Source organism: Canis lupus, chromosome 10 (genome assembly GCF_048164855.1).
Source record: "Canis lupus baileyi chromosome 10, mCanLup2.hap1, whole genome shotgun sequence".
In the NCBI taxonomy this organism is placed as follows: domain Eukaryota; kingdom Metazoa; phylum Chordata; class Mammalia; order Carnivora; family Canidae; genus Canis; species Canis lupus.
The window spans coordinates 67,613,736-67,639,328 of NC_132847.1; the positions used below are offsets into that span (position 1 = coordinate 67,613,736).

The window sequence follows — 25,593 nt, forward strand, 5'->3', positions numbered from 1 at the left end:
TCTATTAATATAATTCACCACACAAACAAATTCAAGGAAAGAAAAAAGGCCAATGATCATCTCAACAGACATGAAAACTTTTTGGCAAATTGTAGTGTCCTTTCACGTTGATTTGGCAATCTAGATTTTGAAGAGAGCTTCTTTAACTTAATAAAAGATTGAACTAGCAAGTGTCATTGTTGATGGAAGTATTCCCTTTTAAAACAGAAATGAAACAAATTGCCAATTTTTTGGCATGCACTGGTGGTGATGGCCAAACAGTAAGAAAAACAAAAACACAAAAACAAAAAACAAAAAGAATTGGAAAAGAAAAAACGTATTGTTTTTCACAAATGAGATAATCAGTTACATAGAAAATACAAAGATGACTGTATGAATAGAGTTTAGCAAGTCTGCTCGATGAAATATCAAGTCACATGAATCAACTGTGTTCCTACAGAAATGCCAAAAAAAAAAAAATTTAGGTCATTATTTTAAGAACAATTCATTTACAAGAACAATATCTCTAATGTTCCTAAGTCTAAATAGTCAAAGCTTACAAGAAAACCCAGACAGAGAAAATATTTTAGGGGTAGAGAAAGATATTAAGATGCCAATATTCCCGATATTAATATATTAATTCATTGCAATAAAATAAAAAAGCCCAAAGGGTTCATCATAGCGTTTTGACAGGTTCCCTGAACATTGATATGGAGGTATAAATGAGTCAGAATAACTTGAAGAACAAAGAACCAGATGCCCTATAGAATGCCACATTTTATTTTAAAATCATAGTAGTTAAGACATTGTGATATTGTCACAGAAATACTTGAGTGGCCCAAAGGAATAGAGAGCCAGAAACATGATGCGAGACATGCTTTACCCAGCAACGGGGAAAATGGCTTAACTGTTCGTCTATATGAAAAAATAAATTATCTATGCCACATACACAGAAATCAACTTTAGGTAATATAAAGACATGTGAAAAATAAATCTCTAAAACTTTTAGAAGAAAATATAGCATATATTTATAACCCATAGATTTTTTTTTTTCCAAACAAGGCCAAAACAATGACTAATTAGAAATTTGAGACTTTTGTGCTGCAGAGAACTTAGTGAAAAGAAAAGCTGAAGACTAGGAGAAGTTTTGGCAATGCACACATAAAAAGGCTTACAGCGAAACGCAAAAAACTTACTACAAGTCAAAAAAGGAAAAGCCAAACAATCCAACAGGCAAAGATAAGGATGGGTAATTCACAGAAGAGGAAACCTGAATGGCCAATAATCACATGAAAAGATAATTATCCTTAGAAGGAATCGGAGAGAGTTAAATATCAACTGCAGTCAGATACAACTTATCTCTACCAGGTTGGCAAAAATTAACACATCTGAAAACATCAAGAGTTTGTGAGGATGGTCATTTGGTGTTTGGTGGGAGGAGAATTGAGTACAGCTGCTTTGAAGAACAGTTTGGCCCAAACCACTAAAGTCAGACACGTCCATACATGGGATGGAGAGATTCTAACCCTAGAAAAACTCACACGTGTGCCCAAGGAGGCACGAGCAAGACTTTTCATTGCTACTCTTCTACGACACTGAAATGTCAGAAGCAACATCATGATGATATTCACCAAGTAGAGAAAGGGAAAACTGCAACATAAACAGGAAGGCACAGCAGTTAGAAGGAACAAGGGAGAGCCTTCTGTGGGCTGATGGCTAAAGCAGTTTGTGCAGTGTGACACAGTACACCAATCTCCGGAATGTTAAAAACTTGCAGAAATACTAAATATTGTTTCTATATTCCCACGTATGTGTACATATCCACCAACACATGCAGGGACATGACAAATATCAACTTACAACCTGAGCCAAGAGGGAGGTGTCCAACACTGGCTAAGACTACAAGGGATGTCGGCTTTACCTGTAATTATTTGTTTCACTGATTAAAGGCCCAATGATTTTGAAATGATTACATCAAAATGGTCAAATTTTACAAAGCTGGGTAATAGATATTTCACTGTTTTATAACACTCTCTACACTTTTCTGTATGCTTGACATATTAACACACACACACACACACAGAGCTAATTGAGTCCAAGTCCCGGCCAATGGGTTGTGTTATCAATAAAAGAGGGAGTGGAAGGAGGGAGGGGGAAGGGTAGCAACAAACACTATTGCTAGACTTCACCAGGCCCAAGAAATGAATAAAGAATAAAATCTTTTTTTATGATAGTCACACAGAGAAAGAGAGAGAGGCAGAGACACAGGCAGAGGGAGAAGCAGGCCCCATGCACCGGGAGCCCAACGTGGGATTCGATCCCGGGTCTCCAGGATCGCGCCCTGGGCCAAAGGCAGGTGCCAAACCGCTGCGCCACCCAGGGATCCCAACAGGGATCTGGGGGACGCCTGCCTGGGTGGCTCAGTAGTTGGACATCTGCCTTGGGCTCAGGGCATGATCCTGGAGTCCTGGGATCAAGTCCCACATTGGGCTCCCTGCAGGGAGCCTGCTTCTCCCTCTGCCTGTGTCTCTGTCTCTCTCTCTCTCTGTGTCTCTCATGAATAAATAAAAAAATAAAATCTTAAAAAAAACAACCCTGGGTATGGATGGACTGATACTTCATTTGCAATTTCCTATTTTCTGGGAGACAGGGAGGGTATGGAAGGTGCCATCATAGATAAGTAGCAGCCACTGAGCTTATGAGGCCTTAGAAGTGGTGAGATCTGAGTTCAAATGCCAATTATTTAACACTCCCCTCTCAAGGCCTTGGTTTCCTCATCTATAAAATGGAGACAAAAATGTCACCCACTTTTAAGGATGGAGTGCTTATTACTCAGTCTCTGTAACATCTGTTCTCTTGAAACTTTTAAATTCAATAACCCAGAGAGCTTGACCTTCATAAACCAACGAGCACCTTCCAAACACAAGTTTCTTGAACTCACAGATGAAAATAGGAAGTCATTCATCCATGAAAAAAATGAAAAATTCTTTTCCATTAGCCCCTTTTTTTGTAGTCTAACAGCAGAATGTTTCCATTCTTATCTTATTCCAATTAAATTTGTTTTTCTTCTTACAGTGATATGGGTGTGGATTGGTATCTCTTTCTTCTGATGCTTTATCTGTCCCTACACAAATTCCCTACTGCTTTAATTCAGTATAACTTTATAATAAATTGTGATGTCTGGAAGAACAGCTTTTCCTACCTTGTTCTTCTTTAAGATGAAATCATTTATTTTTGACCTTTCATTTTTTTATATAAGTGTTAGAACTAACTTGTGAGGTTCCCCCCCCAAAAAAATTAGGATTTTTATTGTGATCACATTCAATCTAGAAAATGTGTTTGCAGGGAACTGACATCAAATCAATGGATCTTACAACACATTGACACGATGTCTATGTAAGTCTTCTCTAATATCTACTAAAGTTTGATAAATAATCTCAAAAAACTCTTACACCTATTTTATTATTATTCTTAGATGCTTGATACCTTTCATATACTTACACATTGCTCTTCTGGATAATTCTTTCATCTAACAGTCGTTTCTTTTTTATTACTGAGATATAATTGATAATATTAGTTTCAGGTGTTCAGTTTTTAAAACTAGAATTATTTACCTATTTAAGTCTGCTATTTTCCACTACCTACACTTACATACTTCCATTCTTACAAAAAGTTTGCTCTTCTGTGTCTAGTTTTGAGAAAGCAATAAAATGTGCAACCAAAAAGCAGTATTTAATACTTTATTTTTAATAATTTTAAGGAAAATATGCAAAAAATTTCTAAGAATAGATATTCCTGATACATCATCTGAAAAGCTCCAACTATCATCCTCTGTTTAGCTCCAACTATCATCCTCACAGATTCCCCATACCACCTTGTTTCTTCCACCTTTTTGTGTTCTGCTGTCACAGAATTGAATCCCCATCTGCAAGTGCAGTGCTGCCCTAGTTTTCCAAGCTAATCCCAAATGAGACAATGGGTTGATGAGCAGCTGAGTCTCCTCCACCTTCATGTGTCCCACAGAGGTAATAGGATCTTTGCTTGACCATGACTGCCGAATCCTGAGTTCCCACGGGTCACGCACATATAATCAAGAATGTCAGAGATAAGTCCAGAACACAAGCCACAGGGCTGGGATTCTTCTGGGTCCTCCCCTGCACTGTTTTTGCCAGATTTCTTTGGTCACCAGATCAAATACAATTAGGGTCATGCTAAATAGAGTTCCGGAGTGTGCAAAGCCCTTAAAGTTGGAGCTCAAAGCTGAATCCAGATGAATGGATCTTCTTCCAGGCCTCCACTAAGGCTCCCAAACCTCCCCATGCTGACTGGTAGGCATTCCAACTAAGTGCAAATATTCTGACATCAGGCAGCTATCTAGTTCAACCAAATCTCTATCCCTCTTCCTGCAAGACTGGAGGGTTCTTGCTCCCAAAGGGGGTCTGAATCTTTGAAAGTTACTTTATTGCGAACCCAGTCTTTCAAGATCTCATCTTCTTGATGACCCTTTCATTAACATCTTATCTAACGCTAAGAAACAGGCAACAGTCCACTATCACTTCTCTCCCAGCCTGTGCCTGCCTAGGAATGCCATTTACGAAATGGGCTAAGTTTAACTGAGGGGCAGTTCTTAAGGGATGCCATGCAATTATGAAATAGCAGCATCATCACACGCAGCAGATGAAGGGCAGATTTTTTTTTTTTTGAAGGGCAGATTTTTAAATGACGGTCTTCTTATATATAGCAAGGTGTAGTTCTCAAAAGACAGAATTCTCCTGGACTCTGTGATTATGCTCTCTTCCCACTGGGAAACACACTGGGCACCACCCCACCATAGTGTTTATTCCAGAAAAGCTGCAATGAAGGTTCAAAGAAAAATAGCTGGAGAAGCTAGGCATAGAAAAAGGAAAACAGGCAAATGGCATGAAAATGTGAGGAAAAGGGAGAAAATCACATCCCCTCTGAAGGATAAATAAGTAGCTACATTAATTACTAAAGACTAAGCTAATTAGAAGGAAAATATTGGAAAGAAAAAGAAGCAAATGTGAAAGGTCTGATGTCTTTGTACAATTTTGTTTTATGAACAGAAAATCCAAAAGGTGTCCTCATGTAAGTGAGTGTGTAAAGAAGATGTACAAATCTACGATGGAATATTACTCAGCCATAAAAAAGGAATGAAATCTTGTTATTTGCAACAACGTGGACAGATGTAGAGGGTATGATGCTGAGGTCAGTCAGTCCAAGAAAGACAAATACTATATGATCTTGCTCATGTGTGGCATTCAAGAAACAAAACAAATGAGCAGAAGAAAAAGGAGAAAGAGACAAACCAAGAAATAGACTCTTAACCCTAGAGAACACACTGATGGTCACCAGAGAGGAGGCATGAAATAGGTGATGGGGACCAAGGAGGGCACTTGTCATGATGAGCACTGAGTCAAGTACCGAACTGCTGAATCACTGTTATCGTACACCTGAAACTAATATAACACCACATGCTAACTATAATGGAATTAAAATTAAAAACGTAATGAGTATGTTGTTAAACATTTCCCAACCACCACTGCCTGGACCCGTTCTAAATAAAATCACATGGCCTCGGGGCGCCTGGCTGGCTTAGTCAGTACAGCACGGGACTCTTGATCTCCAGGTTGTGAGTCTGAGCCCACACTGGATGTGGAGATCACTTAAAAAAAAAAAAAAAAAAATCTTTAAAAAAAAATCACATGACCTCTTGTCATGTGAGCTAATTAACTCCCTTATCCCTCCTCCCTCATCTTTATCTTTCTTAAGTTAGTTTGGGGGGAAAAAATGTGCCCTCATATTCTGAAATAAAATATCCTCTCAAGATTTATCTGAGCGTATAAACAAAGGGAGAACAGATGAATTTAAATTGCAATATGAGAACAAATTTTACCTCTAATAGAAACATGGTTCAAGATAGAGTAAGTCAGAAATCTCAGTGTTTATCTATGCATGCATTTATTCCTGGCAATACACTAGAGTTTTCCATAGACTGTTTATCTAACTTGGCTTTCCTCTGATGGATCTTCTGGCATCCTCCATAAGCACATCATATACACAGACCATATGCAGAGGTAACCACCTTCTCCCTGTAAAGAATGCTCAGAATAATGATGGCGGGAAATGTAATAAATGTCACATATCTAACCGATAGAGTCCTTAACAGATATTTTGCCATTTAAGCAGATAAAGGACTTCACAGATATGTTGACCTTTAAACTTGGGAGTGCAGTGTATATTATGTGAATTCTAGAGATTGAAAGAAATAAAACTGAAAGAGATGACTATATTGAAACATGCCCTAGGTATGGGACTTGAAGCAAAATTCACTTACCATCTAAGCCCAGGAATTCTCTTTTCTCGATTCCATGTTAGATGAAGCCAGACCACATTGTGTCTTCACTGCGTGGCACTGGAAACGTACTTCATATTCCAACTATTCACACTTTGGTCTAAAAGCACTCTCCAGCTATCTGTGATCCCTCACTTTAGAGACTGACAATTTAATAATTACAATCATTCTTTTACTTTGGAGCCTTCCGTGTAGGTCTCATTTTTTTTTTAATTCTTCAGTGATGAAATATTCTAGCTAATATGTCAATCTACCTCCCCCTTAAAGGGAGGAAATGGAACTGGCTTTTAATCCTTAAAAACTCATCAAATAGTCTTATAGAGAAGAGTAAACTGATCTGATCAATGTGTCTAAAGGAAAACATAACTGCAAAACGACTTTTTGGAAAATTGGGAAATCAAATATGGATGAGTATAAAATGATATTAAGGGATTGTTTTTAATTTTGTCAAGTGTGATCATAGTATTGTGGTTATTGAAGCAAGTTATTTTTAGAGATGCATATTGATGTACAAGGGTCGAGGTGAGGGGCCATGATGCCAAGCATTTGCTTTATAATGTTTCATCTCCCAAAATGGGAGGAAATGAAACAAGTAAGACGAAATACGAATACCTGTTGAATCTGGGTGATGGCTATACTGGGATTCATTACATTATTTCTTTTTATTTTTATTAATGTTTGAAAACTCATAAAAAGTTCTTTAAAAAACAAGTCTTTCAATCTCAAAATACACAACCCATTTAATACAGAATTCAACTCCTTTCATCCAACAGTATCCAGTCTCTAATATCAGAAATAAAACAACTAAAACACACATTTTGGAAATACGGTAGATTTAGTTAGAGGAATCTAATGGTAATGATGTTCAAAAATGCCTGTCTTCCAGCAGACAAATAGAGATCTACTTGTATTACGTCAGAGCAGTGGATAAGAACCAGAGGAGCAATCTGTTAAGACACTGAGTACTTACCTACCCCAATTCATATCTTTAATGAAAGCTACAGGAAATCACTTGGCGAGATCAAAATCTTTGTTTCCTGGGCTTAAAACCAAGATAGCCGCTTCACAAAAGACAGAATGAAACCTTGTCAAATACTGAGAGAACAGAGTCCTCTCTTGCTGGAATCCCAGGTGTGAGGCTCTGAATACCTTTGAAAGTCTCAACACCAGTCCTGCGTTTGAGAGAGGCCAAACCATTCATGCATGTAGTGAACTACTGACCCTTCCATTCAAAAGGAAAATGAAACTTGTAATCTACCGTCATTGGATGCAACATAATTCAAGAAATGCTAAACAGAGTTCTGGAAACAGAAAATTGGCCATGAAGAGTGGCGAGACTTTGATTTTTCTATCCCACCCTCCACCCCACCACTCTGTGCCCGTATCTGCGGGATACGAACACACAAATTTAACCTAATGGTGAACATGTTCCTGTCTGCAGACACATCCCTGAAGCTTCCCTTGGGCAAGGAACTTTCTATCCATGCCTGGATGAACAGGGCGGTAAATGAGCTGCATATGGTCGTCCTGCTGCTGCTTGTACAGTTTCACCTTGGTCTTCATCTAGCTTTGTGAGAACAAGGTGCTTTCTCAACATGAGAAAACAAAATCCACCCCACTGTCTGGTCAGGAGTAAAGCGGGGAATACAAACGTGTCCCACTTCAAAGCACAAGGCCTATCTTTCACTAACTAAGCAGCAACCCCAGCCAGGGTGACAATGGAAGCTTTCGTCCCTATTATTGTTTGAAACAATCGTAGGCTATTTGTTCATATTAATTAGCTTCTATCTAGTATTAGGCAGCCTTGATTAGAAAAGTGCTCTTTGTCACCAAATGAATAGAGGAAAGCAAAACCAAAAAGCTTTTTTTTTTTTAAGTTGTTGTTTTTGCCTTAGAAAAGGATGGTCAGGCTTCTCACACTCGAATGTGGGTTTATCTCTATGCAGGTCCCTGAATTCACTCTAAAAGAATGTGAGTGGACGTGCCAGAGCCAGGCTGAGGCTGATGGAGTGAACTGCTTAGTTCGCCTTGCCTGCGAGATGGTGGATTTAAACTATTTTTACCTTCTCTGAACCCGGAGAAACCTTGATAATAGGAGAGTAGACATCAATACAGTGTCGGAGGCAAGGCAAGGGCAAGTCAGCCTTGGGCTAAAATCTGACACCACAAATTACATGTGAAGAACTGACCTACAGATAATCAGGAGGCCCGTCACCGAGCAGAGATAGGGACCTAAGTGACCCAGGGGTCTGCACCTCTGCAGGAGAATCAGCTCCCTCTCCCTGGGGCCCAATGCCCTAGTTTACAGCTGACTCCTTCCTTCCAGGTGGGCTTGGGTTCCTCCCACAATCGGAGGCCACTGTTCCTCAGCGTATGTGAATAATGGGACTTGCCACCCTTGTTGAGATGGATTAATGAACTAGTTCAACAAAACGGCCCAAAGTCAGGTTTGGAACCCAGCCCCCAGACTCCAAAGCTACGCGGGCTTCACGATTAATGTTAAATTCCAGAACGTAGTTGGAAAGGCACTGCGAGAACCTTCTCCAACCTTGTAACCTAACCCATCTAACCTCCTCTACAACCTGAAGCATGCTGATAAATATCTAACAATGGGCCCTTTCGGAGTAAGGGACTGTGTTTGCCCAATTCCATGGTTAAATACTCCACCCTGGCTGACTGCAGGCTACAAACATGATGTCCACTGGCTCACACAATTCCTGGAAATTTAACAATCAGATCTTGTGGCCTGGCAGGGCTGGCTCTAGCGCGTCTCTGCTTACGACCCCAGCCCCCAGTGGACTACAGCTCTCCTGAATGAACATCCGAATGTTATGGTCTCGCTCTCCCCTTGGGACATTCAACATTCACACATGCTGTTTCTCTTCCCTTGCCAAAGGAAGGATACATCAGCTCCCAGCCTGGTGGTCTTCCTTCTAGCAGCCTTCTCGGATCCTCCAAGTCTTTTCCTGGGTGCCCCACTTGACTCCTAAGGTCCCCATATTACTGTCCTAACAGGTGTGACACAGCTCTCAAATTTTGTTTCCTCATCTGTATGTTTCCCACTACATTTCTAAACCCTGCAGGCCAAAAGCCTTGTTGATCTTATTTATCCTCAGGATGCTTGCTGAACAATGTACTGAGCAGTACATGCCAGATTTTGTTCTAAGGTTTATACATATTATCTCATTTCATCCTTAAAATGATCCCATGGAGTTGGCTCTATCATTTTTATGTTCATCTGGCAGATGAGGAAACTGAGGCCCTGATGGGGTGGGTACCTTTCTCCCCAGGGCAGAGTAACTACAGAGCCCTTGTACATCCCGTCCAGTGTTTGACTTCTCTTCTTTCCATTGGCGATTCTCAATGAGAAAATTTTACTTACGTTTCAATTCTCCCTAATGGGAAAAATTAAATTATTAAGGAATAAGATGTCATCAGGTAGGGTTAAACTTTAGAGGGACTTTTTTTTTTTAATCTCCCAAGATCCAATTTTTGGCCTCTTGGGGAAATCATCATTCCCACTGACAATGTATTTTCTAGACCTTTCACTATGTGCTTACATTAATGTACCATATGTTCATCCCTAAAAACTTATGGTCTTGTTTTACAGTTTGAATGACATCCTCCTGAATTAGTCTGCATTTTACTTTTTCCTCTACCAGGTATCTTAGGGAGAGCTGTGTTGAGAAATGTATTTCTTTTTTTTTTTTTTTAACCTGCTACATGGTACTTAAATGATATCAACATGCCTGAATTTACTGTCATTCCACTATTGCATATCCTGGCCTCCAACTAATGCTTCAGTGAATATCTTTATGCATGTCTCTTGGGGCTCATGTACAAGTGTTTTTCTAATGTAGTTACCGAGCTAGGAAGAGGGTATATGCAAAGGGATATAATTTCAATAGATATTATCAAATTACCCTCCAGAGTGACTGTACCAATTTACCTTCCCACAGAGGATTTACAAGAGAACATACTTGCCCCAAGTGTTTATATTAAATACAATCTCTTTCTACCTTGGGCAGTGTTAAACATTTTAACTAAATGAGTCATTGAGAAATATTCCTCTTGCTTGCCAGCTGATAGTAGCTTATTTAAGAGGAAAGAAGCACACAGATAAAATGCTCCTACTGGAGATGCTGACAAATGTCAGCATTGTCAGGTGCTGAAATCCTTGCCCAGAAAACCTCTGCTAAGGCCTACCTCACTTCGCCAAAGGCTCAGAATGGCAGTCACATGGGGACAGCTGCAGAGGACTCTGACGTGGTGACCTCAGTAATGGGCACTAAATCTCATTACCCACTTAAGAAGTCTCTGCAGCACCAAAAACCCTGTTGAGGGGAATAGAAACCAAAGAGCAAAAATCAATGAAATACTGAAAAAGCAAGATCCATTTACCAGAAAGAGAAATACACATGATGGCGGTAACACTAAACTTTCTGGAAAATATCAAATGCTTTAAAATGTTGGATAATAGGAGGACTTGATCTATATGATCAAATTCCAAGGTCTTTTTTAGAAGAGACAAAAAAGCATTTAGATATACATGAAGTAAAAACGCTCTGTTCTCCCTCCCGCTCTTTCTCCCCCTGCCTCACATACCCCTAACTTGAAATACATACAGCATCTAGTAGCCTGAAAATTGATACAGGACCAAAAAATGTGTGCAAAAACATTCTGCATCATCAATATTTAAATTTCAAACAATATGGCTCTTTTTCAAAGGTATACTTTTTTCTTGAACCTTGACTTAAAAATTATCATGAATGAGATGGGGGAGGTCACACTCTAAAAGGAGGGAGAGAAAATGAGGGAAGAGCAGATAGAAAGCTGTAATTTTTGTGCACCTACTATGTGCTCTGCATATTTCCTATCATCTACTCCATACAACCATCCCACGAAGTGTGGTGACATGAGGAGACACTGAAGCTGAGTGAGGTTAGCATGACTAAGGGCCATCCAACAATCAGGATGTGATTTCAGGCCTAATGACTGCAAAGGCTATTACCACACCATCTGCTAAAACTGAAAGAATCCAGTTAATACTCTAATAGATCAGACTGTAAAATAATCTGAAGGCAACATTCTTGCCACGTAACTAACTGCTCTTCACTGGACAGAAAAAGCAACTTATGACTATTGTTCACAAGTTTCTGGAGTTGCATCTTCTGTTCAAAGCTCCTAAAACAGGTCCAGGCAAAATAGTAATTATAGGAAGCAGACAATGAGACTACATTCAGAAAACGTGTAAGATTAGATCTGTTCTGAGATATTTCATTAAAACCCTAAAAAAGCCAAGAGAGGGAAAGCACAGGATTTACTTTTGTCTTGACTGGTAGTAACAGCCAGACATTCTAAGCACTGAAAACCAAGACCCCTATGCACAGAGGCTGCTCCACTATCATTACTTTCTCATTGTTCCAGCTGCTTCTTGAACTAAATAAATAGCACCTGCCTCACAAAAGCACTGTTATCCAAACGCCCACCAAATGATAACTACAAGTTTACATATGCACCTTCTGAAACTCAATGTAAATATCTGACAAAACTAAGATTACCCCAAACTTATACCAGGTTGAATCACTTACCTGGGGTTGTGAATTTACAGGGGTGGAAGTGGGGGCAGCAACCATGGCAGCTCTGTAGTTGTGGGCAGTGACCAGGCCCCAGCACAACAGCGCCAGACACAGGAGTCAAGTTACGTTAGCTATTGATCAGATCACGGTCATGCTAGGAGGAACTGTGTACCTGGAAAAGGATGAGAAAATACACATTTAGCCTGAAAGGACTAGTGTATGAGAGTGAAGTACCACTGGCCAAAGAAAGCAAAAATCGCTGTACAACATATCAACTAGAAGTTTAAAGAAAAGAAGAACCCAGAAGGGAGCATCTCGCATTTCTGAGCCAGGATTCCCGTACCACTCACCCAAATCATGTTAGGTTGATGTATTTTCAGAAGTCTGAATCCAGTTATTCTTGCTAAGTTAGGTGTTTTGAGGAGGCATTTTCAAACTGTAAGGTTGGGGACAGTGGGCCCAGGGGAGACCCCATTCTATCATTCAACAATAAATGAATTAAATGACCCACAATCGATAACTGCCAGTTTAAATCCAAAGGGCAAAGAGAATAATACCAAAACATCAAGTGTCTTAAAGATCAGCCAGTTCAAGCGTATCCAGTTGCAGATGGATAACTAAGGTGTGGAGAAGAGAAGAAACTATAGTCACACATTTTGTTAATGACAGAACCAGAAGGAGAGCCACAGTCAATTCCCAGTCTAGTATGGAACACAAGAAAGTGAGAATGTTCCATGTTTACATTTCTTCAGGAAACTTAGTCACCACAAAGATTAAAGAAAGGCAAGGCAACCCATAGTTAGAGGAGTCAGTTACAAGAATGAATCAAGTACTCCAACGGGTGTGGGGCAGAAGGAGGGTAGTTTCATTAGCCAGTCTTGCCTATGAGTGGGGAAGAGTGCGCTTCTACAGTCTTTTTCACATCCTCGGAGAGAGGATGCTGGATAGGCACAAAATATAAACGCATCTTCTGTTACTAACATGTTCATTAAGAAAATTCGAAAAGATGAATTCTCTGCAGTAAAGTGTGGCCCAACTTCTGTCCAAAGACTGATGTGATTGTTTCCACACATTTGATCCACAGGGAAATTTTTTCATTTTAAGAATTTATGAAAATTCTTCCCTTTTAAGAAAGTTCTCATTTTTAGGTTGTTTTCAGACCACCTAATAATATCCTTTCATTTATTCAAAAGATATTTATTGAACATCTACAGTGAACCCAGGAGCATAATGGATAAAACTGGGCCAGCCCCTGACCTCAGGAAGCTTTTGTCTGGAAATATAATTTCAAGTTTCACCAGCAATGCAAGATGATATCTGAACACTTTTTAACTACTGGAAAAAAAATACTTTTCATTATAGTAGCAATAAAGATTTAAGTCTTGAGCTGGACATTTTATCCAAGCCTTCTGAGCCCCGAATCCTCTGGCACTACTCTGCACTGGCTGGATGATGCCAGGCAAATCACAAAACCTCACAACTGTTTCCTAAGAAATAATCTAGGTTTAGCAGCCACTTCTATGAACTTAAAGTTTTGATTTTTATCCTGTTTTTGCATATTCTCCTTCATACTATAGTTTCAATCACTTTAAGTTTTGTTTAGAATGATGGCTTCTTCTTACCTTCTTCCTTCCTACCTTCTTCCCTCTGTTAGAGTGATTCTAGTTATTAACAGCTAAGGAGTAAAGCTGTCAAACTATTTTGGCATAACATTCAACACTAAATTCCTTAGGTGCCCTGATGTTCTCATTAATCCTCACTTTGGGGAGGGGAGGGAAGATTGGTTGTTTATCAATACCACAAATTTAAGTGAACAGCCTGGGAGAAAGGTATATTCATATGGGAGTGCCTTTTTGCCTGAATGCCAAGCCTACACTGAGAAAATTATAAGATCCTCTTGCTGTACTGCTTTATACTGAATGTATTCCTAGCATCATTTTGTGCCCGCCCCTTTTTTATTTTTCCTTTTTCCTTCTCATGTATTTATAATTCACACTGTCTTACTCTATCATATGTAGGGTGGACAGATGAATATGTAAATAGCATGATAACCAAAAAACAAAACAAGCAGGCAAGTGAGATTCTATTCTTAGACTCACACTATGTGCTAGGATCCAATAACTAAGCTAAGTCATTAGGCAATATAACCTTAAAAGATTTTCAATATTCAGAGGACACAGAATTGCCTGAAAGGTGAATAGAGAGCAGCTAGCCTGTGAAGTAGATGTGACAAATATTCCAGATGGTATCACTGCTAACAAGCAAAGGGGGACGCTAGGAGACTGGGATTTAATAAAAGCCTACGAGATGCTGAGCAACTCATTTTGCATACAGTTTGAGGTGGATACTGTTAATTCATTTCATGGACAAAAGCCCTGAGGCTTTAAAAATTTGTGGAGCGTACACAACCAAAGACACACAGCCCAAAAATTAGGGCGCTGACACCTGAACCAGGCCCCACTCCAAGGCTGTGCTCTTTCCACAGACTAGCCCCCTATGTGAACACAAACTAAGGATAGAAAATGCTTAGGGTTTGAGAAAAAATTTCAGATCGTCCCGAAAAGAAAGCAGGATGGCAGTCAGAGGTCCTGCAGGATAACTAATTTCCTCAAACTCTGAAACAAGAGAATCCTGTGCTGCTGCTCTCATCTGTAGAAAACTGTTATGTGTTCCCAGTTTTGATTTATGTCACACATCCTTGAGACACATAAGTGATAGCCCAGATTGTTAGTTTCCTATCTTCAAGAAGCAAGCAAGAAAATAAGGCAGGAAATAAACTGCCTTCTCCTAAAGCATTTCAGACTTACCTAATTAGGAGGCCTTTGTTGAATCTATTCTTACATTACAGGAGCCCTTTATGAAACGGCATATGGTTTCTTAACTCTAAAAATACAAGGGCTAAGCAATACTACCACAAAGGGTATAAATCAGCTCTCTTGTGGGAGTGAAGTCCTAAAATTACATTTATAAAACCAATTACATACATAAGTACATATGTACTTCCCAGCGTCTTTAACAAACTGCACAGATCATGGGGGAAGTAAACAAGATGACATCCTAAATATTGCCATTCAGTCCCTAACCAAGTAAGCCAGCTCACTGTGACATACCAGTCCCCTGCTTTCCCAGAGCCTCGTAATGTCAACCACAGGACTGCACCACATTTCTAAAGAAATGCATCCCTCTTCAAACTCTTCCAAGTATCTGGATGCCTGTCCCATAGTTCTTCCAACCCGCCATCAATCCAGCTCTCCGTTTCCTTCGCTTGAGCTGGAAGACTGTGCTCCAGCTACAGGAGCCACGGGTCAGCTGACCCCGCTGACCCCAGCCACCCTTGGGTCATTACTGTTGCCCCTCCTCTCTCTCTGTACTTCTCTTCATTCTCCATTGTAGGCATCTCTTCTGATCTGTACATTCTTCCCCAAACCACAAACCACCTCTCATGCCCCGCACTTGCAAAAGATCAGCCATCACTTATTTATTTACTGGCCCATTCATCTATTCCTCCATAGTCATTGGGTATGAATTAATTCATTATTCCCCCTACAATTCAAAACAGATGTACAAAATACAATCCACAAGTAAGAAAGCCACATAGACTCATTCCTCTGTGCCAGATTACTAGAGAAATAACCAATTGAATATAAGAATAAGAAATACCCTGAATCAGCCCTAGAGCCACAGATGGAATCCAGCTATTTCTAGTATACTTTTCTGAAAATTCAAACAAGAATCGATAAGGGAAAGATTGATAGAAGGACTAAGGTACAACATCCCCTTCATGTGAAACTGCACTACATGGGCAGAAAATAAGCAAATGAGACCCTAATAGATTCCTGATAATACTCCTAGTTCAAAGGCATGAGGGGTGGACAATGAAGCCAAGAAGCACTGGAGTATAGTTAAAATACACTCACTCCTTAAAAGGGCTTCCTGGCTTCAACTAAGTAAGTCATTTCTGTCTGTATTTACTTCTGATTTACATGTGGCCGTGATGACTGCCCCAGAAAACATGTGGGGGAAAACTCTACCAGCTGGCTTCTGACATGGGCAACCTTGCCAAGTGACAATGACCTTACTAATTACTGAGGACCACACCAAATACCTAAAAGAAAGTCTCTGGTTTTGAGGCAAACTCCCCTTCATTTACTTCTCCAGCTGATGCTGGCTCCTTCCCTAGGTCGCAAACAAAGATGAATTTCTAATTGGCAAATTAGTCTACTATTAATATAACCATTTTCCTCTATCTGGACTTGAATCAAACAGTGACTCATTTTCAGTCTCTTGAAAGAACACAGGGCAATACTCGATACTGAATATGCATAGACTTCCCTCTCCACGGATAACAGAGAAAAATCCAAATCCACCAGGCAAATGAGAAATATTATAGCTCAAGAGAAGATTCTAGGATCAAAGCAAATATTTACATAAGAAATAGGTGTATTACATTAAAAAAAAAACTTAAAAAATTATGAGGTCAGAATGAGTCTGCATTAACCAAAAAAAAAAAAACAGAATCTGAATTATGAACTTGAATGTAGTCGATAAAGCAGAAAACATAATAAAAAATAAAGCAAAAGATAGTTATCATAGGGGATCCCTGGGTGGCGCAGCGGTTTAGCGCCTGCCTTTGGCCCAGGGTGCGATCCTGGAGACCCGGGATCGAATCCCACATCGGGCTCCCGGTGCATGGAGCCTGCTTCTCCCTCCGCCTATGTCTCTGCCTCTCTCTCTCTGTGACTATCATAAATAAATAAAAATTTTTAAAAAAATTAAAAAAAAGATTGTTATCATAAAACAGTAGGAAAACTACAGCTTGGTGGGGGAGGGGCTTACATAGGTAAAGATTTCAAAGCTGCATCCCCAAAATATAACAGATGAATGAACAGTACTAAAGGGGGAAAGAAGTCATCAATGCTAAAATGAGGAAAGAATAAATGTATCCTCAAAGCTTTAGAAAAGTATCACATATAGAGCCTTTTCAATGAAGTGGGAAAAAATTCAGACCTGAAATCTGTGTATCCTTCTGCAGAGCTCTACAGTCTGGCAGAAACCAAGTAGAAAAAAAAAAAAACAAAAAAAAACCTCTGAACCTCAAACCTGGAGGAACAAGAAGATGTGATATAGGAAAATCAGAGCTATGGCTTATTTCTTGTTTCTTAGTATTTATTCCCCCTACCAGTGCTGAACAGCATCTGAAGCCAGCCTGTATCATCTAAGGACTAAGAGGCTTCTCTTGAATCTAAGCAGATGAAAGCACTTAACCAATAATGACACCAGAAAGATAACACTGCATCCCTTGAAACAGAAACAAAATACTTTGCAATGCTAATTCAAATGTCAAGTGAAAAAACTTGCCCCAAATGTAGAGGAAAGAAAAAAAGGAAAACAGAACAGTAAGGAGAAAGGTAAGGCCTAGTCCAGGAGATCCAATGGTTCAAGAAAAGCAATTCCAGAAAGAAAGAATAAAGGAAATAGGGGATAGGGGGTCCATTTCCTAAAATGGAAAAGTCATAAATTTGTTGGCTATTAGAGTCCACTGGGTGCCTACCTGCCCACATCAAGCACATCATCATGAAAATTTTTTAAATGGTAGGCATGGACAAAAAATTCCGTAACCAATCAGAAATTGGGGGCAGTTGGGGGGGGTGTGTGCGCATAAATAAAGAATTCATGATCAGAAAGTCTTTGGACTTCTCAACAAAAACCAGGAAGCCAGAAGATAATGAGGCAATAAAGCAAGTGATTTATAACCTATAATTCTATTGGAGGATGTTCTTCAGCAAAACAGGGAGGAAAGTAAGAAAAAAGGCATATAATACAGGAATAGTTCAAAACAGGAGAAAAACACAAGGAATTTCTGGCATAATTAGAAAAGAGATCCCTAGATGATGGGTAATGGGACTCAAAAAGTAGCCTTGATAGAATAATTCTGCATCTGGATCCATACATGGAGAGCAGACTTTTAGAACTGACAAGAGTTTGGGTTTGAGTGAGTACACAGAAAACAAACATTAAAAAAATGATTAAAATTTCCTTTTTAAAGAATCTGCAGAAGAGCAAAAGGAGTCATGGAATTTTCGATAACTCCACTATTAACCACATTAACAAGGTCATGATGGCATGAACACTGAATAACAAATGGCCTAATCGAAATCATGACCTAACCATATAAGGATGAAGAGATACAGGATGGGAGTGTGTGTGTGGCGCATCTTTCCCCTTGGACATCTAGAAATATTTCAAACTGATATATCAAAAAGTATGAGTAAAGATCTCAAAGAGGCAATGAAAATACTGAACAAAGCAACTAAAACAACTGAAAATCTTGGCCATGGTGAGGGTAAAACGGTAGGGAGAGAAGAGCTCCTTTTCTTAAGAGAGCCACATACAGCTACTTGACACTATTTTTTTTTTTAACTTACTTACTTACTTATTTATTTATGAGAGAGTAAGTGAGGGGCTGAAGGAGAGGGAGAAGCAGACTCCCCACTCAGCAGGGAGCCTAACTTGGGACCCCAGGATCATGACCCGTGTCGAAGGCAAGATACTTACCCAACTGAGCCACCCAAGTGCCCCTACTTGACACTTTAAATTACAAACATGTATAACTTAAAAAAATAAAAGCAAAAAAGAAAAAGAAAGAAAAAATAGTATCACCACTGATATAAAAATTTTAAACTACAGCAGGCAGGAGTGCCACTACAGAAAACCAAGTTGATGCCATGGAAGATGAGCTTGAGCAAATCCACACATACTTATACTAATGGAATTTACTAGACTGACTAGACATTATGGGTACAGAGCACAGAAAGTAGAGAGTCAGTATAAGAATAATTGGTATGTTTGAGGACTAATGGCACAATAGTTAACAAAAGTTAACTTTTCTTAAAAGACATTAAAGAAGACTGAAAGAGCTCACCACAACACAAACAACAACAAAAAACAGATAAGATGCACTAAATCAAAATTAAGAACTTCCATGCAAAGGACACACAATCAAAAGTGAAAATACAGTCCATGGAATGGGAGAAAATATGTGCAAATCCTAAATCTAAAAAGGACTCTATAAAGGAATATATAAAGAACTCCTACAACTGAACCATGAAATCAAACAATCCAATTTAAAAATGAACAAACATCTCTCCATATACAAATGGCCAAAAGCACATGACACAATAATGCAAGTCAAAACCACAATGAGATACTATCTCACGTCCATTAGAATAATTGCCATCAATGGGACACCCGGGTGGCTCAGCAGTTGAGTGTCTGCCTTTGGCTCAGGGCGTGATCCCAGGTCTGGGGATCGAGTCCCACGTTGGGCTCCCTGCATTGAGCCTGCTTCTCCCTCTGCCTGTGTCTCTGCCTCTCTCTCTCTCTGTCTCTCGTGAATAAATAAACAAAATCTTTAAAAATAATAAAAAAGAATAATTGCCATCAAAAAGGCAGAAAAATGAGTATTGGCAGGGATGCGAAGAAACCGGAACCTTTATTTTACTGCTGGTGGTACTTTATGTACTACTGGTAAAATGGCTCAGTTGCTATAGAAAACAGGATGGGGGTTCCTCAAAAAGTTAAGAATGGAATCATCATAGGACTCAGCAATTCCACTGCTGGATGTATAACCAAAAGAATTGAAAGTGGGGCCTAAGAAGACATATTTGTACACCCATGTTCACAGCAGCATTATTCATAATCACCAAAAAGTGGAAGCAACTCAAGTGCCCATCAACAAGTGAATGGATGAACAACGTGGTATATATAACTACAGTGGAATATTATTCAGCCTTAAAAAAGGAAGAAAATTCTGACACATATTACAACATGGATAGACCTTGGGGGCATTATGCTAAGTAAAATAAGTAACAAAAATATAAATACTTAGTGACTCCACTCATATGAGGCACCTAGAGTAGTCAAATTCACAGGAACAGAGACTAGAAGGGTGGTTGCCAGGGTCTGGGGGGAGGAGGACAGGGGGAGCTGTTGTTTCATGGGTACGTTTCAGTTTTATAAGATGAAGAGTTCCAGAGATCTGCTTACCAGCCATGCGAAGATATTTACTACTGCTTAAACCTGAAGATGGTTAAGACAGTAAATTTTATGTTACATATATGTTACCACAATTAAAAGGGGGGAGAGACCTCGCCCCATTCCAGGGAAAATATGAAGTACTTGACCTGCAACCGAAACACAGGTCTGTTAAGTTGCTAACCCGCAAGAGTTAAAACAATCCCCATTAAATAAAAATCAAGTCAGGGGAAAAATAAGTCAAATCACAAGGGGAAAAAATCGGGCTGGACATAGTCGCCATCCTGACCACAACAGATGAGAAGATAGGAGAAACTTTCATGATTTCATCAGAAATATGCAATGATTCAAAAAGTATACATTCATCCCAGCTGTCCTTTACGAGCAATAGCAAGAACAAAGAGCTTTTATTAGATATTATCAGGGTATATCTCACCCTCAAAAATCTACTCGATGGCATAATGCAACTGATTCTACGTTAAATAAAAATGAGGTGCTCAGGAGAGTGTCGGCATGAGTAGCCTGTCAATGCAAACAATACCTATGATCATCACAGGACCAAAAATGCAGTTATTCTAACTACTAAGAGAAAAACAACATAGCTGAAGTGCATATAGCTGTCATGAACTAAGATAAAAACTCCAGAAAATCAGGGCACCTGAGTGGTTCAGTTGGTTAAGCATTCAACACTTGGCGACTCAGGTCATGATCTCGGAGGTCATGAGATCGAGCCCTGAGTCGGGCTCTGCGAGAGTCTACTTACCTCCTTCCCTTTGCGCCCCCTCCCCAACTCTCTCTAAAATAAATAAATCTTTAAAAAAAAAAACCCTCCAGAAAATCACAAGAAAAACATTCACCTTTTGAGACTCAATCAATACTGTTCTATTTCTAAAGTCAATAAGAAGAGAATTTCAGGCTCAAAGAGCCTGAAAAGGAAAAGTAAGGGGGGGAAAACGGGTGACTACAGACACATGCTACATTTTTTATCTTAATTTCCTATGCTTACCACTGCTTCCCATAAAACCGGTGAGGCAAATGGTCCAGCTGGGATGAAGAAAGCTGTGATCACTCTCAGGGTCCATTTGCTCCACATGCAGAGTTGGAACAAAGAAATCAGAAAAGCACTTAAGAAACCAAATCATTTCCTCATGTTTTGTTATAAAATACCAGCTCTACCTGCGGCAGCAGAAACTTTCCTCTCTTCTTCAAAGCATCAGGCCCAAGATCTTGCTTCAATATATTCACTGAAGACAATATATTTCGTGTTCTTAAATCTTTTCTTTTCCTACATATAGGATCAGTTTTTCCATTTGCTTCTCCAGCTTTTCAATCAGATCTTTCATTCTACATTTGGCCTAAAAGTCTATCATTCTTTCCATATGGCACTCAGCTGACGCATTCCAAGGAAAGGAATACACGCTGCCTGCCCAGGGAGAAACAAAAGCACCACCATAGCCCTATTTAACACGTCCCTTATCTGTTCAGAGTCCAGTATTCTACAGGACTGAAGAAACTGGCCCCAAAATTATTTAAATAAACTCACTGTTCTGATTTAAAAGAGTGCGTTGACAAGCATACAGTTTTCACTTTTGAACGGTGCTCTTGACCAGGAGATACACTATCCTGAAATGTGGCAAAATTACCAGGAATTGTTAGAACACAATTGGCAGAAAAATCTCAGAACAGTTGTCATTACTAAAGGCAAAAGATATGTTGGCCATACTCTGTAGTCTCAAACTCAAGCTAGTTTGTGTTATACTGCTAAGAAAACGGGGGAGAGGGGTTGTGGTTTAGTAATAGTGGCTCAGGAATGGGCTAGAATTACAGATTTCAGAGTTAAAGAATGATGAACAAGGGAGTGTACTCAATCGTGATGGGAGAGAGCAGGGGTGAAGGGATGGGAATGAAGGAAGAAAAGTCAAGTCAACTAAAAGGATTGAGAAAATCCTCCTGAAAGGTAGGACGAAGTTCTCTTTGGATAAAAGACAGATTTACTACTACCCTGTTTCTTTCCATGGCCCACATCCACATTGTCCAAGCTCTTGGGTGTTCTTGGTGTCTAACGCCATGACCCTAAGCTCTCTGCATAGGGACCCAGAGCAGTGCAAAGACTAATGGGACTTAGGATTTGCACCTAAGTGAAGAGGTACCCTGAAGCATAACATGGGTAAGTTTTACTGAGGGATGTTTAGGGAGGGAACCTCTGAGCCATGCTGGAGTATTTGCAGTCCCTCAGTTCCAAGACGAGGAGAATTACTACAACCTCTGTAACCAAGCGACGGGCTAAGCTAGACTCTGCCAATCACAGTCAATGGAGGAGATGGAAGATGGTTCCTTCTAAGAGCAAGTGCATGTTTCCAAAGCCAGAATTCCCAAAAGGCCTACAACTGAAGGAATATGAACATGCATATTCATCCTAGTGGAGGTGAGGGAAGGGACAAGGAGAAGGAGAGAGAGTAAATGGGAGTGGGAGCAAAGTATCCAAATAGATGGCCAGAATACAGAAGTCTATAACTGTGATAAGAAAATGATTCAGCCCAGTGTCCCATTAACAGAGGCATCTAGGAATTTAGGTAAAGAACTAATACTAAGGGCAACGATTTTGCTACAAGGATGCTTAATGCATTATCACACATGACTGGCAAATTTTAGAAACATTCTTAACATGTGATAATACAATACTTGCCAATTGAGTTATTAAAACTATGTTTACATACAATTGAATTTTATATAATAAAAACTTACACACTTTTTATACAATAAAATTGTATTGAAATCGTGTATCTCTATGTCCCCCCCACACACACTTTGGAGAAACATACAAAGACAATCCATACATATTTATTAAGCCCTGAGGTGGAACATAGTATCACTCAGAAAATCTTATTTTGCCAGAAAGACAGCACTCAAAGAATTATGGGGCCATGTTAAAAGAACAGGGAAATTAGCTGAAAGGCACCCCCTTGGCCAAGAATAAAAAGTTTTGAGTTTCAAAATAAATGACAGTAACAGCTTTATAATCCTTTAAATAAAACAGGAATCCAGGAGTTCGTTTTGAAATAAATAAATTAATAAAAGTTTGGCAAGAAATGGGATAGTTATATAAACCCAAATATTTTCCCACAAAATCCATATTCATTATAAAGGGAAAACAGTAACTTTACAGTGGAGAAGTCTGGAAGACACCACCTTAACTCAAGTCATCCAAGTAAACATCACAGGAAATTTGAACAAATTGATGTTGTGTGCCACCTGACAGGATGCAATGATAAGAACACAGCATCACTTCAGTGATATTCCTGTCAAGGTTCAAAACCTGAATTTAATCAAAAGGGACATGGGTTCAACTCAAATTGAAGGTCATTCTGCAAGACAACTTTCCTATAATCTTTAATTTTTTAAAGTTTCATTTATGTAAGTAATCTCTGTACCCAACATGGGCTCAAACTCATGACCTTGAGATCAAGAGTCACGTGCTCTTCCAACGGAGCCCCCCAGGTGCCCATCCTATATATAACCTTTAAAAGATCAGGTCATACGAGGGGAAAAATACTGAGAAACTGTTCCATGTGAAAGGAGACAAGAGACATGACAAATTAATACAATGCAAGATTCTGGACTGGATCCTTTATAAGGAGATTATTGCAACAACTTGGGGAAAGTTCAGTAGGATCTGCGAATCAGACACAATAATGATGCTCATCTCCTAATTCTGATGGTGGTTTTGTGGCCATGTGAAGAACGTCCTTGTATATAGGAAAGATACTCTAAACTATTTAAGGGTGTCAACATCATGTCAACAAGTCACTCCTAATTGGCTTGGTGAGATTAAAAAGTCCCTTCACACTTTTGTACTCTACTTACAACTTTTAAGTTCGAAAGGGGAGGGAGAGTAGGAGATGAGGAGGGAGGACGCAGGGGCGGCAGGAGCCCCACCATCTAAAGGAAAACACGTTTAGTTGGAAGGGAGTATTCGTGTGTCACCATTTAACATACGAATACACATGCCCGAGAATAAATTGAATTTTACAAAATTTAATCTGGTTAGGAGTTACTGTTACAAATTACATGACTACCCCAGACACACATGTGCCTGATTTTAGAGAAGACAGGAAAAGATGTCTCAGACAAATGGCTGAGTGTAAGAGGCATGTTGCCAAGAGTCAAATAGGTCTTTTGAAAAAGAAGAAGTCTGGACCACAGCACACAGTGCAGGCAGCCTCATACCACCAAGTTGTGCTTTATTTTCAAAGCTCAAGAAGCATTATAGTGCCAGAAACATATATTTGCATGCGACACAAAACAAAGAAAAAGGCAGATGTCCCAGCAATGTGGCCTTAAGACGTCTTCTGTTTCCAGGAGATGGGGGAAATGGGACAAGGTACCACGTTCTTTGAAGATGGTGGATTATGAAATTTCTTCTGCCTACCAGTGAGAATAATTTCTTCCAGATGTTGTTTGGCCCACAATGTGCTATTCAAAAATATGAGCGTTTTATTTTTGCAGTTCAAGAGCCAAATAAGAAACCTGGTTTCCTTCACTAATCTCTAATTAAACTGGAGATAAGTTACCTTCCAAAAAAAAAAAAAAAATCTTGTACCTCCTAAGTCTAGACGCAGGCATCTTAGCCAATGTTTTGAGGAGGGAAAAAAATAATAATAATACCTGTTGAATACAATTCTGGTAACCTTCCTTGCCATGGGAAAAATGGGGCGCTTAATTTAATTTCTTTCCCTGCTCTCAACATCCACCACTTTTCCTCGGTGAAGTCCCTCCTGGCAATAAAACCTCTTTAAAACAGACTTCTTTAGAACTGTAAGTAGGGAGAGAAATCTAAAGAACACAGTATTGTGCTACAGCATGAATTATTCCCAGCTGGGCGGAGGATATGTAAATACCATCGTTTCCTGAGAATTCACATACATGCTTTTGCCAACTTGAAAGGTCAGTAAGGAAAGGCTGGCCTCCTCGTTCATTAATATAACAATTTCATGAGTAACATTTCAAACATTATCATCCCTGTTGAAGAAATTAGGAATGTGGAGCAAAGGGAATTAAATGACTCTCCTCGTTCACAGTGATTTAGTAACTATGAAAACAAACAAACAAAAGAAGGGCCCCTCCCTAACTTACTTGAATGGTATTCTAAGTCTTGTTTTTCTTTTATGAAAGGATTTTAAATGTGACAGTGGATATCTTTTTAAATGATTGTTGAAGCTGTTTATCAGGAAAGCAGCAGAAAATGGAAAGGCGGAGAAGCCTTTTTGCAAACTGCAAAGAGATAATAAAACCACAAAGTAGCCACAAAACCCCTAAGCTTGAGACAGGACCTAAAAACCAGCTGGAGACCTAAAAGCAGCTGTGAGACAACACTTTAAAGACTTCTGACCATCTAATCATCAGTCTGAAAAATGCTGTCCTACTTGTCCAGAAAAATCACAGGGGGAAATCCAAGTATGTAAAGAATGGAGAGTGTCCTACAGGAAAAACAGCTCACTAGTGTGAAAAGATATGTGACTAAGCCAAAGAGGAGAGAAAGCATTATAAAATTAAAAAGGGAATTCTGGTATAGAAGGGAACCCGAAAAAGAAAAAAGAAAAAAAAAAAAAGTCTTGCTAAACCGATGTT

At 39.4% G+C, this 25,593-nt stretch overlaps 1 protein-coding gene across 4 annotated transcripts in view; it reads right to left on the bottom strand.

Annotated features, from left to right (window-relative positions):
* Positions 1 to 25,593, bottom strand: part of LPAR1 (lysophosphatidic acid receptor 1) — a 132,649-nt gene that overhangs the window by 65,351 nt on the left and 41,705 nt on the right. For 3 of the 4 annotated variants that reach the window (XM_072842321.1, XM_072842322.1, XM_072842320.1), the window contains exon 2: positions 11,944 to 12,103. In XM_072842321.1, coding sequence (XP_072698422.1) covers positions 11,944 to 11,988 — 45 coding nt within the window. In that variant the 5' untranslated portion in view covers positions 11,989 to 12,103. Of the gene's footprint in view, positions 1 to 10,558; positions 10,687 to 11,943; positions 12,104 to 25,593 lie in introns of those variants that run through there. The other variant, XM_072842323.1, reaches the window with a different exon arrangement.